Genomic DNA, 24,406 nt, shown 5'->3' with positions numbered 1-24,406 from the left:
TCTGCCAGGTACCTCCCTCTCCCCATGACACATCTTCCTTCTCCTTTTACCTTAGCTTTATCTTTTCATCCTTCTAGACTCCATTCAGATATAGTTTCCATCAGGTTGGCCCTAAACCCCCTTGTCAGAGGTTCTTCTACATTCCCATAGCCCCTCCTAAGGCGCCTTATATAAGGCTTTGAAATTCTGCTTTTCACAATTATCCCTCCTACTAAAAGGTAAACTTGAGGTCTGGGTGCACATGTCAACCATCTTTTAATGTATGAAGACTAGATAAATCTATGTGGCAATGAATGGATAGACAGCTCCACATTATCTGCTTCCATTCTCATTCACAGGCTGTCATCCTCTAACTCCTCAGGCTGTTTGTCAGACAAGACTTTCTTGGTATGTTCATGATTGATGAACTAAAAAAGTCATTTGTTATTTTTTCTTGGCTGAGTCCAGATTGCTATTATCAGTCACGAAGCATAAATATCTGTCTTCTGTCCTCTCAACAGCTGGGCTCTTTCCCTTGGAAAAGTTCCAGCCAGTGTTTCTCATGAACTGCATCTGTAGACCGACGTCCGATGGACTAAAGATACTCATCCTATCGCTGCCTCATTTCAGAGAAAACTGCCAAAAGCAGCAAAAGCCTCAGGCTCAGAAAATGCTGGAAGCACTGCTACCCTAGAAACAGAACTCTGCTAAGGAAAAGATTCTGTTGACCAATGTCATATAATATGGAACTGCTACTCTGTTGCTTTTAGTTTGTTATTTACCTACTCACTTACCTATTTATTTTTAAGCATTACTCCTTCAATAGATAAGCCACAGTCAAAGCTAAAGATCTCAGCAAACAAATCAAATCTACAAATACCAAAGCCATGTCATCTGATATCAAAGGCCCACATGTAGAGAAGTAAGAAGTAGCTCAGCAGTGAAGAAAGAATAAGGGAGGTGTCTCAGAGAAGAGGGATCAGGAAGAAATGGAATCACAGGTGGCACTCACTCAGCAAATCATAGCTGAGTTACGTGCTACGTGCTGAGAAAGGCCAGGTACAGAGTGGCCCTGGCACCAGGGAGGAGATGAGTGAAAAGCAGGTAACAGCAAGGAAATGTGTTCAGAGAAAAACACAGAAGCACAAAAAGGGGGTACCAAATCCAGTCCAGAGAAGGACAGCAACAGGAAATCATTTTCGACGAACTGGTATTTGAGCTGAGGCTAAAGGGAGGAATAGGAGTAACTTAGCAGAAACAGAAGCCCTGGAGAGAAGTGACGGTGACATGTCAGGGAACAGGGACAGCATAAGCAAATATGTGAAATGGAAGAACTTCAGTAAGTGTGAAAAACTCCCATGTTGTTAGTGCATAAATGGCTAGTCATGAGAGATGACACTGAGACAGGATTAAGGGTCAAATCATGTAGCACCTTCTATGAGGTTTTAAGGAGACACTGAATACCTGCAAGAAGTGGGTGTCAGGTTTTCGCTTTAGATCCATCATAACGATCACAGTGAGGTACTGGAGGAACTAAGAAACAAGAGCATGGGCAAGACTAGTTATTCATTCCTCAAGCCATTTCCATGTTCCTCCCGGGCACACAAGCTAGACTACATTTCCCAGCCTTATTTACAGCTGGTTGTGCAATGTGGTCAGGTGTAATGCACTATTACTTTTACCTCTAGGCATTAGAAACCTCCCCCTTCAGCAGGACCGTTGGAGGTCATGTACTGAAGATGGCAGAATAACAGGATAGAAGTAGTCTGCACCCCTACCACATATCATCGGGCTACTTCCTGAGTAAGAAAATACTTATATTGTATGAAGCCACAGAGATTTTGGCCATGAGACTCCCCTATATAAGGTTATTGCAATCCAGCCAGCCACTAGCTCAGTAAGGGCAGGGACTGCATCTGTTTTTCTCTGTCCTAGGACAGGAATGAAATGGGATAAAACATAACATGTCAAATGGGTAAACCAATGATGTGGTTGGTGATGTTGAGTGTGAACAAGGGAGTACTAATAGGGGTGAAGAGAATCAAACCCAAGCCAGAGGGAAAATGAACAAAATTTGGTAATTGGTTAGTTATGAACAGCAAGGAAGAGAAAGGAGTCTAAAGGGTTCCAGTTTGGGTGAACTGGTAAGCGATGGTGCCATCACCTGAAGAAAAGTATGCAGAAAAAAAGTCATGTTTGAAGAGAGATGTATCTACTTCGATATACTGAGTTTTACATGGCAGTAGGATATCCAAGTGGAGATACGCTTCAAACATTTTGTATAAAGTGTAAACGTCTGGATGGTCAATATACTCACCTGACTTAGCTGTGTAGGGGTGATAGTTAAAACTATGAGGGAGGATGACAATGGAAACAGAGAGCATTTGAAAGAACAAAGGATGACTTGTGGGAACAGTATTTAAAGTGGTCAGGAAGAAAGAAGAGCCCAGAATGAAGCCTACAAGAAATGGTGTGAAGGGCATCTAAGAGGATCAAATAAATAAGGGCCAGGTCCCAGGAAGTAGAAGATGAGCATCTGAAGAAAGACAGAATAATCAATGGTGTTAAAACTACCAGAGCAATTTTGTAAGATGAGGATTTGAAAAGTGCTCATTCAGTTTGACAATGTGGATTCAATTGGTGACCATAGTGAGAAAGGTTTCAATAGAATGATAGGTGCAATCTCATAGCCACACTGAAGGGAGAAAGGAAGATGAGCAAGTGGAAATAATGAGTGTTCATTATTTCTTTTGAAAATTTGTATGAAAGAAGAATAATTCTGATACTGTAATGAGGTAACTCAAATTCAAGAGAAGAGTTTTCATGTGTGTTTGTTTTTAACATTAATGAGAGCTGTGGTATCCAATATGGTAGCCACTCATCATGTGGCTATTGAACATGTGAAATGTGGCTAGCTCAAACTGAGATGTGATATAAATTAAAATTCACACCTGATTTTGAAGACTCAGTATGAAAAAAAATCCCAATAATAATTTTATATGGAATACAAGTTAAACTGATAACTTGGATATAGTGGGTTAAATAAAATATTTATTAAAATTCATTTCACAGGCTTCTTTTTGCTTTTTTGTAATGTGCCTGTTTCAAAATATAAAATCACACATGTGGCTCACATTACATTTCTGTTGCGCCATGCTTAGCTGGAGCATGTTACAGGCTATTAAGGTTAACAGTAGTAATACTAATAATATATGTGGTAGGCAGAATTCTAAGATGGCCCCCAAAGTACACAACTGTGTAATCCTTTCTCTTTGAGTCTGCATGATGGGACCATCAAATATGAGAGGATATCACTCTCCTGATTGGTTACTAACTGGTTCACTGAGTAAATCAGAGAGAGATTATCCTGGATGGCCCTGACCTAGTCAGGTGAGCCTTTCAAAAGAAGGCCAAGCTTCAGAGAGGTGCTCCCCAGTGGACTCAAAGAAGTAGTGCTAAACTACCATTACAAGAAGATCACAAGGCAAGAACCTGAGAACGGCCTCTAGTTTTAAGAGCAATCCCCGGCCCATAGCCAATGAGAAAACAGGGATCTTACTGCTACAAGAGCAAGGACTACATTTGGCCAATGACCTGAGTGAGCACGGAAAGGGACCCTGAAGCCTCAGGTGAGATCACAGTATGAACCTTAATTTCAGCTTGCCTAGACCCAGAGTAGAGGATTCAGCTAACCCACATCTGTACTCCTGAGCTGCAGAAACTATAAGATAGTAAATTTATATTTTTTAAAGCCACAAGTTTGTGGTAATTTGTTACACGGTAATAGAAATATAATATCTAACAGTTAATGAGCATTTATTATATACCAGGCACCATATGAAGCACTTTAGATACACACCATCTCATTTCATCTTCACAAAAACCCTAACAAATAGGTGCCATTATTATTGCAGTTTTGCAAAAAAGGTAACTGAGACACAGAGAGGTTAAGAAATTTTCCTAAAGTCACAAAACTAATATTAGGGGGAATGGAATTAGAAAGATTTCCACATACAGAAAAGACAAAGTAATTAATGGAATCAGATCTCAGAGGACTGGGCAGGAACTGGGATCAAGATCATGGGTGGGAAGCTTGGCCTTAAACAAGAGAAACCTGCTCTCTTGATAATGGAAGGAGAAGGGCAGGACAGATGTGGATGCACTTACGTATGCAGATGGGTAGAGGGGAACACATGCTACACGTTCTACAGTTAAGTTTTTCTATAAAGTTGGAGGCAAGCTAATTGCTAACACAGTGAGGCAGGGAATAAATAGGGGTGTGTAGATTTTTCATAGTTGCAGGAAGAGTGCAGAAAGGGAGGAACTGACCAAGGTAAGTAACATGTTGGAAACCAAGAATTTGTAGGGTAGTGTTCAGCTGGGCCCTGCCATTTTTCTCTGGAGCTCTCAGCCTTACTGGTGAAGAAGAGCTGAAGATGGCAGCACTTATTCAAAGATGGGAATTTCACATGGAGACACAACAGAAGGTTGGAAACAATAGGGAACGAGGATATTGGTAAAAGTGGCCCACAGTTCAGTCTGGGCAGGGGAAGAGGGAGATCAGAAGTGAGAGAAAAAGATGAAAAAGAATGAAAGGAGAATACACCGGAGATACTCCAAAATACTGAAAGTCACAATGCAGGAAGAACAGAGTGAGGATAACAAAGGGCTAGGAAGAATGCAAGCAGGTTGGGTGCCTGGGTGGCTCAGTCAGTTAAACATCTGCCTTCGGCTCAGGTCATGATCCCAGGGTCCTGGGATGGAGCCTCACATCCGGCTCCCTGCTCAGTGGGGAGTCTGCTTCTCCCTCCCCTTCTGCCCCTGTCCCCAACTTACGTGCTCTTCTCTCTCTCTCTCAAATAAATAAACAAAATCTTAAAAAATAAAGAATGCAAGCAGGTTGAACCACAATCTGTAAGCCATGAATACAATTTTATTTTGGAATATAAATTATAGATCATTAAAATAAAGACCTGTGAAAACTGGAGAGATTCTTGATGGTAATCAGGGATAAATTATTTCATTTTAACGAAGAGGAAACTTGAGGAAGGAGGTCAAATGGTATACTCACAACTGGAAGCAAGTGAGTGGCAGCGCGGGACCCATGACATTTCCCACAGCAGCCCCTGCATCTATTCTACATGATATACATTATGGTCTCAAAAAAGGATAGAACTAAGACAGCACAGAGTATATAATATTATATATTAAAAAACACTTTAAAAATGTGTACCTAACAATGACTGAATTTACAGTTTAATTACAACCTCAGACACATGTACATGAGTGTATGTATGTGAGTATAGTTAAACGAGATGTTATTCAACAGAGAAGGATTCAGAATAACATAATAAATGTCTAATACAAGTGTACTACTCTTTCTTTCATTCTCCGGAAAAGTTTCCTAAAATTATGAATTATATATTCATATGTCCTTATTCTCACAAAGCATTCTAGGGAGAAATATTATTTATTTTGATGGACACTAGACCATTCCAAAGCAGTAATTACTAATAGTGCTATCTCATACTTCTACTGAAGCACAAATCCCTGGAGATACTTTGCTAGGTTTTAGAACATGTCTTTGATCCAGGTAGAGAGTAGGCATAGAAAATGTAGGTAGAAGAGAAATATCAAGACCTCTTAACAAATCTGTCCCTTTTAGATTGTGGTTTCTTGAAAAAGCTATTAAATAAATTCAACCTGACAAATTTAGCATATTCAAAGCCAAGAAAAATCAGTATGAATTAATTTTGGAATATGTATTTTATTCTCTTTTATATCAATATCCGAAGATAAATGCCTATACCTATATTCACATTTATATCCATATCTACATATACATATATCCATATTCATATCCATATGCATATCTGAATATTAGATAAAAAGAAATATGACCAGTCATGAACAAAGGTGAATAGACCTTGTTATTCTGGGGGTGGTTATAAGTCCATTTTTCCTTCTCTCCATTAAAGAAGAATTACAATGAATAAAGGAATGAGAGAAACAGAAACCACCTTTTAGGAAACCCCAGTAATAATTGTTTTAGGCAAGATTTACCAATGGATGCTGAGATTACTGGGTAAAAGTGTGAAAAAGAAACATGATATTTTCAGTCTTCAAGTATCTCTCCTAAGATATTTATTAACTAAAAAAAGGAAAAGTATTAATGGTGGTGAAACCTGACAGACACCACCTTAACCAACAGACTGAGGTTAACATCACCTAATAGGATGATGGGCCCTAATATAATGCACTGAGAAGGATACTGCCCTAAGGCCCTTCAATCACAGTCACTAGAAGAGATACATTATTTGGGGATGTGAAGGTCTTTTATCTTCCCAATTTCCCTATTCAGAAACAGTTTTTCTCACTACTTGAAAGTCCGATGGAAACAAACACTTGAAGGAAAGGGCATGAATCCAGGCTCCTGGAATGAGAAAGTCATGTTTGAAGAACGTTCGGAAATGCTGCAAAGGGAGGGATCCAGGCACCAAAAATCCACTATGCCTACCACATCATGACTATGCCGCATTACTAGCCACTGCAAGTTTTTCTAGCACATCTACCTTTTAAGAGAATCATAGCATGAGAGTGTCAGCTCCTGACTGACTTTAAGATAAAACATCACACTGAAAGGTTTGCAAAAATCCAGGAAAAAGAAGCATGGTGCAGTTGTTACTAAAACAAAAATCCCGTATGCAAATTGGAGAGAATATCTAGTCTTTCCTGTTATTATCTGAATCCTGTCGAGAAAGAGAGAGAGAGAGGGAGAGAGAGAATTTAAGTCTGGATAAGCTGACAGCTGAAGAACTGAGATAATTCTATCATTTTGAAGGATATAAATGATTTTTTGCTGTCAATCTCAGGTACATAACAAAATGCTTCCAAAATATGTCACCATCTTTTGGACAGCACAACTAAGATAAAGCAAAGTCCAACCTTGCCAGAGAGAATTCTATCATAAAGTATGAAAATTAAGAAATCACTAAAAACTTTGAAACTTTCCTATCAACAGCTATGGCCCTGGAAAGAGAGGTCCACAATAACAAGACACTGAATATTCCCTTTGACCACACCTTGAAGGAAAAGTCCATTTCCAATGTCTTGCTAGTAAATAAAACAATGCATAATAGAGATTAGAGATAAAGGTCAGATTAGAGAAAGAGTTACCAATTTGAAGCTATTATAAGATCAAATAAGAACTAATGACATCCTGCTTCAGGACAATAGAACTGAGTTTGTGATTACATAGTTAAACAGTGGGCAGCTAGACTGCTAAATAAACATCAGTAAACGGTAAAGCTGCATTTCTACTAATTTACCCTGGCCATCTCAGGGAAACTGATAACTTGGTAGTTAGTCACATATTGGGCCTAAGACAAAAAGTTAGTATTAAACCTCAGATAGCAAAAATCACAGAAACTCAAGTCATTCCAAGAAAGCAGCATTTTGTTCCGAGAGACTCAAAAAAACTTAAAGGGAAAAAAAGCAATCCCTCCCTATGTGAAGACCTGCTCCCTTATTCCCACATAAATCCCACCACTACTGCCACAAAAAAATTGAGCCCCCTCAAAACCATCAAGGGCAGCCAAAAGCAACTCTCCATCATATACATAGAACTGAATGTTACACCTTATTTCTGGTCAAGCTACTGACTCATCTGATAGCCTCCTTGACCTTGACTTTGTCCCAAGAATAATGTCCCATATTTGCATCTCTTCTACTCTCCCAACCAAGGATTGCCCTCTGGCCATTTTTGTTTCTCCAGACTTCCTTCAGGAATTAAATGAGCCCCATGTTACAGCCCCTAACTAACTTCTTATCATAAGATCAGTTGCTAGGTCCCACCTATAAGGTCACACCTAGGTTTTCTTGGGACAGACCATCACTTGAACCTTGACATTTCTGCTACACATCTTGGCAAATACATAAGTGAAAGGCAATCAAACTCCTTTATTAAAAAGTTTTAGGTACAGGCCAAATGTTTTCTTACCAGCTAACAATTATATAACAAGTCTCTGTAAGGCAATTATCATATGTTAAAGAACGAAAATTGACTAATACTCTATTTGAAGATCTGTGTAATAATTGGGCCTATTCTTCAATCATCTTTCTTTTAACTCATGCTTTTAGATAAATTGAGAGGCTATAAGGAGCCATAGGCTCTTCCCAAAGGGGTAAGATTTATACATATTAATATAAACCTTTGACATTTAATAGGGTAAGACTTATTTCACGAACATAATATAGTAATAAGCTGCACTCACTTTATCATTATTTCTTCCAAAAGTAAATCTAGCCAAAAGTAGGGCCTTCTTGAATCCCAACCAGAAGATGTCTACTAATGGCAAAATTATAAGATCCTATGCACCAGGAAAAAGACAGTCTCTTCAATAAATGGTGCTGGGAAAACTTGACAGCTGCATGCAGAAGAATGAAAGTGGACCACTTTCTTACACCATACACAAAAATAAACTCAAAATGGATTAAGACCTAAATATGAAACCTGAAACCATAAAAATCCTAGAAGAGAGCACAGGCAGTAACTTCTGTGACATCAGCTGTAGCAACTTTTTTCTAGATAGGTCCCCTGAGGCAAGGGAAGACAAAGTAAAAATAAACTATTGGGACTACATTAAAATTAAAAGCTTCTGCACAGCAAAGGAAACAATCAAGAAAACTAAAAGGTAAACTACAGAATGGGAGAAGGTATTTGCAAATGACTTATCTGACAAAAGGTTAGTAATCAAATCTATAAAGAACTTATAAAACTCAGTCCCCTAAAAACAAATAATTCAATTAAAAATGGGCAGAAGACAGGAACAGGTATTTCTCCAAAGACGACATCCAGATGGCCAAACAGACACATGGAAAGGTGCTCAACATCACTCATCATCAGGGAAATGCAAGTCAAAACTACAGTGAAATATCACCTCATGCCTGTCAGAATGGCTAACATCAAAAACACAAGAAACAACAAATGTCAGCGAGGGTGTGCAGAAAAAGGAACTCTTGTGCACTGTTGGTGGGAATGCAAACTGGTTCAGCCACTGTGGAAAACAATATGAAGGTTCTTCAAAAAATTAAAAATAGAATTGCAATATGATCCAGCAATACCACTACTGAGTATTTACCCAAAGAATATGAAAACACAAATTCAAAAAGATACATACATCCCTATGTTTATTGCAGCATTATTTGCCACAGCCAAACTATAGAAGTAGCCCAAGTATCCACTGGTAAATGAATGCATAAAGAAGATGTGGCATATATATACAATGGAATATTATTCAGCCATAAAAAAGAACGAAATCTTGCCATTTGCAACAACATGGATGGAATTAAAGAGTATAAGGCTAAGTGAAATGAGTGAGTCAGACAAAGACAAATACCAAATGATTTAATTCATATGTAGAATTTAAGAAACAAATGAACAAAGGGAAAAAAGAGAGAGGCAAACCAAGAAACAGACTATTATAGAGAACAAGCTATGGTTACCACAAGGGAGGTGGGAAGGGAGATGGGTAAAATAGGTGATGGGGATTAAAAAGTACATGTATCATGACGAGCACTGAGTAATGTATAAAACTGCTGAATCACTATATTGTACACCTGAAACTAATATAATACTATATGTTAACTATACTGGAATTAAAATTAAAAACTTAATTGAAAAATTATATGATCTTATCATAAGGCAAATTAACTTGTGACATAGGTTCACCACACAAAAGTTCTAGTGAGTTATGCATTGAGAGGTATGAAAAGACTCAATCTCTTTCTATATATAAAATTATAATATAATAAAATGTAAGTATAAATATATATAATTACAGTATAATACAATATGCAAATACACATATATTATATATACATATGATATCTACATTATTTCTCCCAAAATATACAAAGGGGCAATTTTATTTTTTTTTCCAGCTCCCTATGCTGTGCCTTTTAGTCCTATGACTTATTCATTCCATAACTGGAAGCCTATATTTTCCACTTCCCTTCACCCAATTTGTTCATCCCCCCCAGGCAATTTTAACTTTGATACATCACGAAACTAGTAAAACTGTGCTATCTAAAGAAACATATATATCCTAAAATATAATCCACTAGAACGTGCTAGTATCCTATTTTCTATTTAAGAATTTTTAATATTTCATGACAGCAAAAGAAAATTTTAGTGAGGTCATGGCATTAATGTGCTCCTAAAGGTATCTAATTTTAAAATTGAGAGTTATTTCAGAAGCAGAGAAAGATAAGAATACTCTGAACTCACTACTAAAACCACAAGGTATATATATATATCTACATATATAGAATGCATTTATCAAATATTTGATTGTCTACTCTCATGACAGTAATATTTAAAAGTTTTTACGTGAAATATATCATTTTCAACTTTCACACCTACCAGAAAAAGGGGACAGAATCACGTCTTCATTCTCTGGAGATGAGAGGACCAAGGTTCATTGGAAGTTTAATGATTTACTTGAGGTTATTAATAAGTGGCAGAGCAAAACCTATAACCTTGGCTTTGGATTACAGAATCATTGTTTTTACAAAAAAGTATGTTGCTAGGTTCTGAAAGGATTTTAAGAAGAATTCTGCCCCAGTTGCTACCCTTAGAAGTTTAGAGACGTCAATGGCATTAGGGAAATACAAATCAAAACCACAATGAGATACCACCTCACAGCAGTCAGAATGGCTAAAATTAACAAGTCAGGAAATGATAGATGTTGGCGAGGATGCAGAGAAAGGGGAACCCTCCTACACTGTTGGTGGGAATGCAAACTGGGGCAGCCGCTCTGGAAAACAGTATGGAGGTTTCTTAAAAAGTTGAAAATAGAACTACTCTATGACCCAGCAATTGTACTACTAGATATTTATCCAAAGGATACAAAAATGGTGATCCCAAGGGGCACATGCACCCCGATGTTTATAGCAGCAATGTCCACAACAGCCAAAGTATGGAAAGAGCCCAGATGTCCACTGACAGATGAATGGATAAATGAGGTGTGGTGTACACACACACACACACACACACACTGGAATATTACTCAGCCATAAAAAAGAATGAAATCTTGCCATTTGTAACGACACAGATGGAACTAGAGGGTATTATGCTAAGTGAAATAAGTCAGTCAGAGAAAGAAAAATACCATATGACTTCACTCATATGTGGAATTTAAGAAACAAAACAGATGAACATGGGGAAGGGAAAGAAAAATAAAATAAGATAAAAACAGAGAGGGGGGAAAACCACAAGAGACTCTTAACTGTAAGAAACAAACTGAGGGGCGCCTGGGTGGCTCAGTCAGTTAAGTGTCTGCCTTTGGCTCAGGTCATGATCCCAGGGTCCTGGGATGGAGTCCCACATCGGGCTCCCTGATCAATAGGGAGTCTGCTTCTCCCTCTGCCTCTGCTCCTCCCCTCTGCTCATGCTCTCTCTCTTTCTGTCAAATAAATAAATAAATAAATCTTTTTTTAAAAAAAGAAACAAACAGGTTTGTTGGAGGGGAGGTGGGTGGGGGGATGGGGTAACTGGGAGATGGGCATTAAGGAGGGCGCTTGATGTAATGAGCACTGGGTGTTAAATGCAACTGATGAATCACTGAACTCTACCACTGAAACTAATAATAATACACGAAATATAACTAAATTGAATTTAAATAAAGAATTTTTTAAAAAAGTTTAGAGACATCAAAAACTCATGGAGGCAATAGGTGTGTTTACTATTTAGGATGACACAAAACAATCAGGTTCAAAAGAGAAGAATGAGTAAGATACCATTATATGTGTGCAGCTGACTGGGGTGACAGAGACCTTGTAGAGAGACTGGAGTCAAATAGCAAGGGCAAGGGACAGGGTGGGGCAGGGGTAGTGTCTACAGTTCCTCCTACTCTCTATACCTGTCTTCCCAGGAACGTGTGGAAAAGGCAAGATCAATCCTCATTTCCAATCTCATACACACTCTTACAACCTCTCACGTAATTATAATGAGGATGTTGGAAATGGGTTACTGGCAATAGTAATAAATGTTTGTACTTTAATATTGGTTAGGAATTTCAATTATAATCAAGTAAATGAACTTACTTCGAGAGAGATTCTCAAGGGCTTTTCCCAGCTTCTTGCTCTCTTGAAGGATGTGGTTCAATTCATCAAAATCACAGCTTTCTGGTTTAATTCGCCAGTTCCACTTAGGATGATCTACTGACCTTGGCACTATGTTTTAAAAAAAATGATTACTTCATAAGCATGCTACATAATGATAAAAATTTACTATTCATCATTATGTGAAAGATTGTATCAAGATCAATGTACAGAATAAAAATGTTTGTTTTGGAAATAGTTTTCTTATGAGCAAACAGAGGGAAGTTATGAAGCTGGGCTTTAAGAAATGTTTTAACTGAACTAGTAAAGGGAAGTGTGACTGTTTATAGAAAAAAGAAAATTCAGGCACTGATTTACAATTAATGATTTCTATAACTTAGGGGAAAACATACAAGCAAATTATATTTTATATCATCTTCTAGCAGCTTAAAAATTACTAATTTCTTCATCAGCAATTAGTATATATTTTTAAGACATTTTGATATCTTCTGATAAAACAGAAGACAGAAGAAACATCTACCTTCACTTCCCCCAAATTCCTTCTAAAATTATATTAAATATTTTTGGGGTCAAATAATTAGTAGAACAAGAAGAGAAGACATTATTAGGCAAGAAATAGCAAATCTTTTTTTTTTTTTTTTTAAGATGCAGTATAAATTGAGGAGTGGTAACTGCATCTAGCAAAGTAGAGAATACTGAAATCTAGTCACTGAGGAAAGACAGATGCCCCAAAAGGTGGATATTTCATAACATTTCAACACTCAAGCACCAATCAATCAAGGAGGACAAATGTCAAAGTAATAAAGATATAAAAAACCCATTTCTCAGATTGGAAGGGTCCATTAAATGTCCAGAACAATGCAAACCATATTATCACAAAATTTTACAACAGTGGTAAAAAAGAAAAGATCCTAAAAGCTTTCAGGGACAGAAACAGCAATCAAGTTCTTGTCAGACTTTTTAATAGCCATACTTGCCCCAGAAGACACAGGAGAAATTCCTTCAAAATTCCAACTGAAAATTAGTTTTAACTTAGAATTTTATACCCAACTAAGGAACCAATCAAGTTACTTATAAGGATTCAAATATTTATCTTGCAATCATTCTTGTTCAGAAAGCTTGTAGTGGAGATACTCCACCAAAATGAATAAATAAACCTAAAAGCGGAAAGACTTGGGATTCAGGAGACAGATGGTCCTCCACAAGAAGGAGGAAAAAAAATCCTCAGGATCGCAGTGAAGGATGGTCTCAGAAGACAGTTGAGAAAAGGCTAGAAACCAAGAAGCCAAGATTAGAGTAAGAAGACAGAGGACTACAGAAGAGAGGTCTCTAATTTTTTTTTAATGAAATAAAATATAAAATAAAATAAGATCAAAGTTAGAATTACTTGATGTATTTGATCATATTGAGTGTTGAATACTTTAAGGCAAGGTTTAGTGAAACAGTGAGGGGTACACAGAAAACAAAGCAAATAGAAAAACAAGACAATTATTAGTTCTAGAAACAAATTAATAGTTGGACATCTATGGCTCTACTGAAATTATGGCTAATTAATGCAGTCATAACAATATTGTGGGATATATATTCAACATTTGAAATACTTGCATGAATGTACTGTGAGGACGAAATGGGCCTGAGGTATGAAACCACAATGTCTTAGAAGGAGGTCAAAAGATGATGCCTCAAATTTAAAAAGTAAAAGGGAACTATGTAAATAACTTGTATGTTTGGATATGTAAACTTGTGTACCAAAAGGAACATCTAAAAGAGTTAAAAGTGGCTCCACATTAGAAGCCTATAATACTACTTTAGTTTTCAAACCATATTTTTTTGTTTTGATTAAAATAAAATAATTTTTAAATATTTATATGGTAATGCTATAGCAAAGGCGAGCTCCGACTACTGAAATATTTTTTTCTGTCACCTTTTAAAAAAGTAATTGGAAATATTTACTATAATAAAAATATGCTGATTCTCTGACCCCACAATCTTATGTCTGGTAAATTATGATAAAGAAATGAGAACACATTCATTTATTTCAGTTAATAGTTTATGGAGGCAAAACTCTGTAATCAATCCAACTGTTCTTCCACAGGGGAATAAATAAATTATGGCATATTCACAGCATGCTACAGTATGTATTTATAAAGTAGTGTAACTTAGATCTAAGTTTAGCATGGAGATATATCCACAGCACATTCTAAAATAATAAAAACAAATTGCTCAAGAATGTGTATAGTCTAAAGCCATTTTATAAAGCAAATCAACTCACACATATTTTATATGTTAGTTTGTACAAAGAAAAGGATGTAAAAAGATGCAAACTATTTCAAAGGATGTGAAAATTATAAACTATTTCTGAGGAAGTAGAATTTGAGGGGGCTAAAAGAAGAGAGAAGGATTAAGAATTTAAATTTTGTTAAATTTTTTTAATATAAATCTCCTTTGCTTCCCCTCTAAAAGATTTAATTTGCTTTTATGTACTTTATTAAATGTAGGGCTAGTTTTGCTTTGAATGTGATACAAGGCTGCAACTGAACGTGACAGGCAAGGAACCTGCTCCAGTCAGCTTATGTTCTTAAAAGAATATACTCCAGAAGGTCTAAATCAATTACACATGCTTGAGAATATGAGTGAGTAGATATTTATAAATAAAGCTCAATGTTACTGCTGAAATGAACACAACATTCATTAGGATTAATAGCCAGAAATATCAGATAAAAAGTTTGACTCCAATTCTTACCTTTTCTTCATTTTGTTAGTAACACATACTTACATACATTAAGTAACATTTGAATGACAAAATTCCTTACATGATTTGGATTCTGGTGATGGTGGAGAAATGTTAGACACAGCAAGGTCACTTTTTGACTTTTTAGGCTTCTTTGCATTTAATTGCCAAGGCTTATCATAACTTCTGAAATCCCTTCTTGTTCCTTTATGTTCTGTTAAGACAAACAAACAAACAATATATATATAAACTCAACAATAAGTGATTTCAAGATTGACCAAAAACTAAATCCATGAAGTCATTAGATATGCCTGGCAAAAGCTATAGGTCACCTCACATCAAAAATAATGCAAATATTCAAAAGTATTTCTTGCTTAATTTCCCATGTAAATTTTAGTTTTGGATTTGATATGATTCAGTTTGTATATTAATATGATTAAGATCATTTTAAACTGTGAAAGGCTTCTGGAAAGACTCTTTAAGGCATGGCTTAACCATTACTTAAAATAACATTCTTTAAATGGGTACTATGGAATAAAGCACTGTATTCTAATGTAAACGAAAACAACTGGGGCTCCTGGGTGGCTCAGTCCATCAGGGAACCGACTCTTGATTTCAGCTCAGGTCATGATCTCATGGGTGGTGGGACTGGGCCAGTGCTGGGCTCTGCGCTCAGTGGGGAGTCTGCTTGAAGATTCTCTGCCTCTGTCCCTTCCCCCACTCTCTCTCTCTCAATTTCTCTAAGGTAAATAGATAAATCTTTAAAATAAAAATAAAAATAAATAAAAACAACTAAAGGCTTACGTAAATTTTACTCATCTGATTTTACCTTATCCATTATTCACTAGGACACATTAAACCATTGACAGTCATCTACATTCTTTCCCTAGCATCATTCATTTTTTCCACTTCTCTATTCAAGAAAGGGTAATTCAGGACACCTGGGTGGCTCAGTTGGTTAAGCGACTGCCTTCGGCTCAGGTCATGATCCTGGAGTCCCGGGATTGAGTCCCGCATCGGGCTCCCTGCTCGGCAGGGAGTCTGCTTCTCCCTCTGACCCTCCTCCCTCTCATGCTCTCTGTCTCTCATTCTCTCTGTCTCAAATAAATAAATAAAATCTTTAAAAAAAAAAAGGGTAATTCAACCAACTTTGTTGAAAATTATAGCTCCCCTTCAAATGTGGTCAAAGTCATACTAATTCCCAAATTAAATGATCTTTCCAAGAGTTCACCCCTCTCAGCATCTTTGCCAAGCATTTCATATTTTTAGACAGGCCTAACTTTGTGGAATATTTTCTTCTCTTATCCTCAGGGCCCTACATTCTCCTCATCTCCATATCACCTATTTGACTCTTCCTTCTCTGTCTCATTCACTGCTTCCTCATCTTCCCCCTTCATCTATGTGACATTCCTTAGAGTTTAGAGTTTCCTTCTGCCTTCCTGTTTAAATTTATAAGTTGTTGAATCATTCTACCTTTATGAATGACTCATCAATCTTTCTCTAGCCACCCACTTGTAAATACCAAATAGACATCATGAAACATTATATGGATTCCTCAAATTTCTATTTGAAGGTTGTGCAAAACTAGCTGTTACCTAATTTTACTACCTCCAACATGCCATTCAATACCAAAAGAGGCATAAATATTCTAAAACTCTAGGAATAGAAATATCGGTCTGTGGTCTGCCAGAATGCAGGACATATTTCCACACATAGGAATAAGACAAAAGATAGGCAAATCAGAAAAGGATTGGAAGATTTCTAGGCATCCATGATATTTGCCCCTATATCAAAGTCATTCAGTTTCTGTTCTTCTATGAGAATCTGTCTTTCCACATCCATCCTAGGACCATAATATCTTCTAATGCAACATGGCTAAAGGAACAAAGAATCCTGATCATAAAACAGAGCATTTCATGATGCAAAGAAAAAGACTAAAAAGAACAAGGGAGGAATAGCATACTGGATTTTGTGGCTTTTTAACTTTTCCACTATAGTTAAAGAGAAAAATCCACATTAATTTAAATAATCTAGCAATGATACTGTTCTTATTTAGTTGGTTGAAAACAAGATGAGACAAAATTACTCATGAACATAGGAGAGACCCATAGGATTCAACTGATAATGGAATTTTAGTAGCAGTCATGATTTCTTCTGTCTCTCTAAAATTTTTGAAAGGGATCCAAATTGTCCTGAGCTATATGTTGAGGGGACAAAGAGTCCACCTATAATATTAACTGACAAACGTAAAACTAGATAGAATACGCCTCGTTTAAATTTGAATAAATGGAAAAAATATCGTTCTAAAAAAATTTCAATATGAAAAGCAACACAGCATTCAAGGTACAAAGAAAATTCATAGTTTTAGAGATGATTTACTCTGAAAAACCTTTAAATTTTAGAATGCGGCTAATTGCCTTCTTAATAAAAATAAAGAAAATGGATTCTATGAAACAAACAGAAAGGTGAGAGGAGATAAGTTAACCAACTAACCTACAATAAAATATAACTGCAGACAGAAATGAATAAAGAAGATAAGGAAATATTGACAATAAACCAAAATGCAATACCAACATTTAAATTTGTTTTCAAAGCCAGAGAGAGAAAACTGATACTGCAGAAAATTGAATCAGTGACACAGAGAGCACACTTGACAAATCTCCCCAGAAGTTAGTCAATAAAGAAAGGCAAATATAATGTGAAATGAAATGAGAGGAATGAAGAACAGCAAGGCAAAGTCAATTTACACATAGTTGATTTTCCCAAAGAAGAAATTGAAAACAAATATAATAGAAGCAATAACTAAGTATACAAGAGGAAAACAGTTTTAGGCTGAAGACCTGGATTTGCTGATTGAAAAGATTCACTGAATATAAGAAAAAAAATTTAAAGAAAAAAGATAATCATCGAGATATAGTCCCAGTAAAACTCATCAATATCAGAAAGAAAAAAAAAATCCTGTTAAGTATTTAAGAAAAATAATTAAATATCTAAAAAGACATAAAAATAAGGAAGGCTTCAGGTTTCTGCACAGTAATATTAAATGACAGACTTTTAGATGATGTTGTGTCCTGAGTTGCTAGATACCAATAAGAGGACAACTTAAGATATTTTCAAAAGATATTATACCAAAACACTTTGAATACTGAGATAATTTCTAGCTAATTAGAACATGCACCAGAAGAAACAATTCAAAATTGCAGTCAAGGTGTAAACTGGCATTATTTACTATCACCCAAATTATAACTTCATCACTTATATTCATATCCAGGAATTATCCTATGCTTTTCCTTCTCCTTCCTGTCATACTCTTTCTAAAATTTTGCCCCTTCACCTTCTGGGACATACATTCCACGGTAAACAAACACTCTTCTATCCTCAAGACCCCTCTTTCATATTTTAAGAAACCTCACTCTTTCCACAAGAGTGCTCCCTCCTCTGCAGCTTCCTGGGACAAAGGGTTCATTCCCCTACATGGTACCGGCCACAGGCTGGGTTTTCCAGGCCCAACACTGTTAAGCTGGAAGTCCCTCCTCTCTGGTGATAAATGCTGCCTGTCTACACTATTCACTGCTCCTCACTGTTGCCATCACTCCTCCTTATTACTCCACAGCCCAACTCAAGACACTGGCACAGTCTCCCTTGACTTTTCAACAACTTGAATGCAACTCTGGTTTCATCTTCTTAATGGTCAGACTAATCATGCATTAAGTCTCATTCTTCCTTGTCCTCCCTAACTCTGAAAAGCTTCACTTCCCTTATAATTAAGATCACCCCACAACTAAGGCTACCAACAGGACCTTCTCATCATCTGGACTCACTCCACCTCCAAAGTCTTGATCTCAAATATCACAATTTCCTTCCTTCTAATCTCTCTCATATTTTCACTGCACCTACCCCTGCACCAGCCTTCTAAAAGTCTTTATCTTCAGCTCTCTGATTTGCTTTTTTGTCTAATTATTTTCCTATCCTTGCTCACTACCCTCTCATACCAGACCATGTGCTTTGATCACTTGAATAAATTCCTCACAAATGTCCTCGACTGTTTTGCAAAACTGTTCTTCGGCCCTCTACCCTTGCCATGCCACAACCACAATTCTCACTCATTCCCTCAAACAGTTGGCTCTGCTCCCTTCCCACTGCTTCTGGGCACTGTTGGAGAAAATCACAACTGTCTGATGGTTTCTAGGAGTCATTCATATCTTCAACTTCAGAGAGGACCCAGAATTGCCTCACAGTCTTTTTTTTTTTCCTTTTGCCAACTATTTTCTCCTTTTCCTTGGTGACTTTTCACAATTGGCATCACTACAATCTCCCCTCTTCAATTCCCAATCCTCTTGTTCTCAGCAAACAACCTCACTTCTTAATAAAAAGACAAAATTTCAGGCATCAGATATAATCTCACACTTGCTTTGCCCCAGTCCATCTCCCACTCTACTGGCAAATTTGACAACTTCTTCCATTCTTTCACTCTCATAACTTTAACGATTATATATGATCCTAAGTGCTACTCTGTGACTCCTGCCTTGACCCATCCCCAGAGTTTTAGACTCACATCTAACTGCCTGCTGGAATTATTTACTATGATGCCTCACAAAAACTCAGTCATCAATAGAAGTGGACTTATCATTGTCCTCTGTTCCCATCTTGCTTTGTTAAATAAGCATTTATGCCATTACCCAAGTCAGTAAATTGGAAGTGATAATAATCTCCTCCCCTCCTTCACCCTCTCCAAGCAGTAAGTCATCAGTATTTGTTTTTTTTAAAGATTTTATTAATTTATTTGAGAGAGAGAATGAGATAGAGAGAGAGAGCATGAGACGGGGGAGGGTCAGAGGGAGAAGCAGACTCCCTGCTGAGCAGGGAGCCCGATGCGGGACTCGATCCTGGGACTCCAGGATCATGACCTGAGCCGAAGGCAGTCGCTTAACCAACTGAGCCACCCAGGCGCCCCAGTCATCAGTACTTGTGCTACTCAGAATTCTAAGATGATCCCCATGATCTCTGCCCCTGACATTATGTCTTATATAATTCCCCTCCCCTTAAGTGTAGTAGATAGGACCTTTGACTTGCTTCAAACTAACAGAATATGGTAAAGGTGATGGGATGTCAATGTTATGATTATGTTATTTTATATATGCTAAGTAGACTTGAATGACAGAAATTCCCTTGCTGATTTTAAAGAAGTAAGCTGTCATGATGTGAAAGAGCCATGTGGCGAGGAACTGTGGATTGCATCTAGGAGTTGACAGCAACCCCGGGCTAAAATCCAGCATGAAAACAGGAACCTCAGTCATACAGCTGCAAGGAAATTAATGCTGCTAACAACCTGAATGAGTTTGGAAGCAGGTTCTTTCTTATTCCAGCCTCCAGATGAGAATGCAACCCAGCTGATACCTTGATTTTCACCCTTATGAGATTAGACAGGGGATCTAGTTGTGGTAGGTACAGACTTCTGACCCATGGAAAGTATGAGATACTAAATATGTGATGATTAAAAGTGCAGAGTTTAACATACTACTATCTCTCCAGATAATATAATTTATAAACATGGGCTCATATGAGCTTCACTGGGCTCACAGATTTCATATGGTCTGCCTTTACATGATGGGTGCCATCTTTGTACCTACAAACCAGAGTTCATGCCTATATACCCATGCTACTTAGAATCTAAACCCAAGAAAGTGAGGCCAGGAAAATGCAAGAGTTCTCTTTTATATGCCAAAAGTTTGTATCCTAGTTTCCTGTATAATGCAGATATCTTCTATATGGATAACTGCCAGCAGAGAGCTCTACATTCTTTCAGAGGATACCCTATTCCCTACCCATTTTAGTGTGGCTTTGAGACATGGTCTCAAGAAGGTACCGATATGAGAATACAGCCAAAGAAGACCAAAATCCTTTCGGGGGATCTCATAAAGCATGAAGAGGATAAGAAAAGTGAAGATGTCAGGAATGCATGTGGAGTCCTGTCAGTCAGATTCCCATGGGAATTAGACAAGGAGTTGGCTATTGACATAACAGGCATAGGAGATTTGGTTTTAGAAGTAAATGTCAAACCAACAAAACAGTATGTAGAATAAAAAAGCTGTCAGACACACAATCCATAAGCAAAGATCAAAGTCGGGTTCTACCCAATTATCTTAACCAGTGCTTATTGGGGAGATGAGGTTATTGCAGACTTGGTAAGGTTGGTTCCCCAATGTCCAGAGTAAATGAATCTTCCTAAAGTTAAACTTACTACATAAGATAAAAATAGGCACCACAGGAAATAGAGAATAATCATCAGTTTGGGCAAAGTGAAAGGTAACTTTTTAAAAATCTTTTTTTACCTCTCTATAGGTAAGCTATAATCATTTAATTCAAAGTCTTCATGAAAAGAAATAAGTTTAGAATAATTAGTTTGAATTCACACAGAATGAAATCTTTTTTTGCAAATCTGAATCTTCTATTAAAATTGAACACACACAGATTCTCATAATACATAGCATAATATATAACAATATATTCAAATTCAAGAATATTTTATGACAAATTAAATTTTTTTTCTTTTTTGGAATATAATTCACATAGTGTTATATTAATTTCAGGTGTACAATATAATGATTCAACAATTCTATACATTACTAGTGGTCATCAAGCTAAGTATACTCTTGATCCCTTTTATCTATATCACTCCTATTCCCCCACCCCCCCACCTCCCTTCTGGCAACCAACAGTGTGTTCTCTGTATTTAAGAGTCTTTTTTGTTTGTCTCCTCTTTTCTTTATTTGTTCATTAGTTTTTTCTCTTAAATTCCACACATGAGTGAAATTTTAGCATATGAGTGAAGCTGCAAATGAATACATGAAACCCTTGGTAACCACCTACATTTATCTTACTATAATCAAAAAGACTTTTGTACATTTTTACATTAAATATATAAAAATCAACTGTAAAATACACTTTTTCACTTACCTGATGTTTCACTTTCTGCCCAGAGAGCTGCAGATCCAGATAAAGTTCTTTGAAGTTGTCCGCGGTTTCCTTGTTTAGACTGAAGATGGTCAATGAGAAATGGGATTGGCTGGTCAGGTGTTTCAGTTATTAATTTGGTCATTAATTCCTGAAGGCAGAATAGAGCAAACATTTATATCTAATAATAATAGTGAACACTTACATAGCACTTACTAATGCCAGGCACGGCTCTAACTGCTTTACATACAGCAAATGATTTAATCCTAATAATAATCTTTTAAGGCAGGTACAAGTTATTGTCCTCCTTGTGAGGAAAGTAAGGTGCAGAAATGTAAACTATGTTATACAGCTAACACATGCAAAGCCAAAATATATTTACTTATATTTATTTTTATTATTCTACTTGGCCAAAGAAATACTAGAACTTTGATCTAAATTCTTTTAAAAACTATACCCCAAGAATTTTAAACTTCAGATTACTATTTTGAGAAATGCCATTACAAACTAAACTTTTGGTAAACCTTGGTTTACCAATGTTATTTTCCTTCTTAACCATTTATATATATCCCAAAATGAAGGAAATTTTGTTGGAATAAAAGAAACAAGTAACAAGCCACAGACTCACAGAAACCAAAAAGTGTCTTAAACTAGTCTCCAAACAATACAGAATTTACTTTTTCCAAAAGCCCTAATGGGTATTCATTCTTTTTTTTTTTTTTTAATGAGTTAAGCAATGAAGATTTCTCCACCTGCTGAAGCAGCCTGTTCTATTTTTGGACAACTATAATGAAGCCTTAAATTGGGTGGAAAGCTGCCTGAGGGTAATATCTATACATTGTTCTTTTCCAGTCAGGAACAGCAAAGAGCAAGCTCCAATTTGTGGTCAGTTAGAATCCCCAGATTGTTCCCAGATGAACAGCTGCCAAGCCACATGGATATCATTTTGTGCTGTGTAACTAAGTTTGTGAACTTGTAAGCACCATTGTACGTTCATATCAATCACGTTTCACTTTGCTAGTTTTAGCTGAGAATTCTAGTCTGTCAATTATCATTTTAAGTTTAGATTCTGTGAGAGGCAATGGTCTTATGATGGGCCAGAAAACCAGGTATTAGGAATGCTAACAGAAGGAACACTGGAAATTCCCCCATTCCATTGTCTTCTTTTGTTGGTGGCCTATTTCCTTTGCCTTGAATGCTCTTCTCTCAGATGTTCAGATGGCTGGCTTGTCATCATTTGTCTCTAATGATATCTTAAGAGAGGCTTACCCTAATGAATCTTTGTAAGTTTTTATCACTTCATTATCTTATTTTCTTCATAGCATTTAGTACTCTCCAGAATCATCTCATTAAATACTTGCTCATCTTTTTGTCCCTGCCCCTGCTCATCCTCTACTACAGCACTAAGAACATGGGCTGGCCTGGTTTGATCTCTACTCTCTCCCTAGGGCCTGGAACTCTTCATAGCTCATAGATGGTACTGAATGAATGAATGGATTAATTAATTAATTCTTGGTTTACTGATCCCAGGTAAATATTAGTAATTAAAGTCCCTTAATGTCCTAATAAACAACAATTAAAGCATTCATAGATTTCTTGGCCCAGCAAAATACACTCTTCAAAATTCCTATACAAGAAACTGCTGCCATGATATCTCAGGTATATTTGCTGACATTTCTAACAGTCTAGAAATACACAGATTTATCTGAGTAGAGGTTAAATGGAATTTGTAGATGACAAGATTCCAAGGTGATCTCAAAGACATGGATAAAATAATTCAAGGTATCTCAAATGTGCAGATTGAACACAGAGTTGGAACTAAAAAGAGCAAAGGATTTCTAACACAAAAACACTGTGTGGCAAAATATTTATTGGACAAATGTGATTTTTTTTATATATATATTCTGAAAAAGAAGTAAGCAAACAACCAGTTGGCACAGGTCTTCTTTATTTCTGTTTTTTAAGATCTCAACTATTAGTTATAAGTAAAGAAATCATTTCTATACTGTGGTTAAAACAATGCAGGGTTCAATTAAACCCCAATCATACATCAGTGAAATGCAATTTAAAACATTTTGGACTTTGCTTCTGTAGAAAAGATGTATTTTATTCTATTTAAATTCATTGTATGTTACCAAAAAAAAGGATAGAAAAATAAATAGAAGAACCAACTAGATTACTCTTGTCACAGAAGGCCTGGGCACTCAGATAAAGCAAAATCAGGTCAGATAATAAGGCTTTAAAGCCACAGCAATTTCTATTCTGAAACCTCTGAAGATCTCATGCACTTCTTTTTACCTTTCAAATTAGATGGAAAGTTTCTGTGGGTATTTTCTTTCTTTTAAAATAAACTGAAGTGTTCCTGTATTGTCTTTAGACAATGTCTATAGTCATAATAAACCAAGTAATCACTTTTTAAATTTTAAAAATATCATTAGTCTAGTAACTAATTTTGGATATCCTTATATTCCATTAATAAATATATATTAACGACACAGGACAAATTCAGTCATAAATAAAATGAAAATAGTTTGTAATAGGGTATGTTGGGTACCTTGACTGTACAACAGTATAGCTTTAGATTATTGTGTTTATAAGAGGAATTATCCTGACTCTCAC

At 36.5% G+C, this 24,406-nt stretch overlaps 1 protein-coding gene across 1 annotated transcript in view; it reads right to left on the bottom strand.

The window, feature by feature from the left end:
* C4H8orf34 (chromosome 4 C8orf34 homolog) overlaps positions 1-24,406 on the bottom strand; it is a 154,252-nt gene that overhangs the window by 45,685 nt on the left and 84,161 nt on the right. The window contains 3 exon segments of the mRNA XM_021688352.1: positions 12,085-12,213; positions 14,916-15,047; positions 21,791-21,938. Coding sequence (XP_021544027.1) covers positions 12,085-12,213; positions 14,916-15,047; positions 21,791-21,938 — 409 coding nt within the window.

This window comes from Neomonachus schauinslandi, chromosome 4 (assembly GCF_002201575.2).
Source record: "Neomonachus schauinslandi chromosome 4, ASM220157v2, whole genome shotgun sequence".
In the NCBI taxonomy this organism is placed as follows: domain Eukaryota; kingdom Metazoa; phylum Chordata; class Mammalia; order Carnivora; family Phocidae; genus Neomonachus; species Neomonachus schauinslandi.
This window is presented reverse-complemented; position numbering and strand designations above follow the sequence as displayed.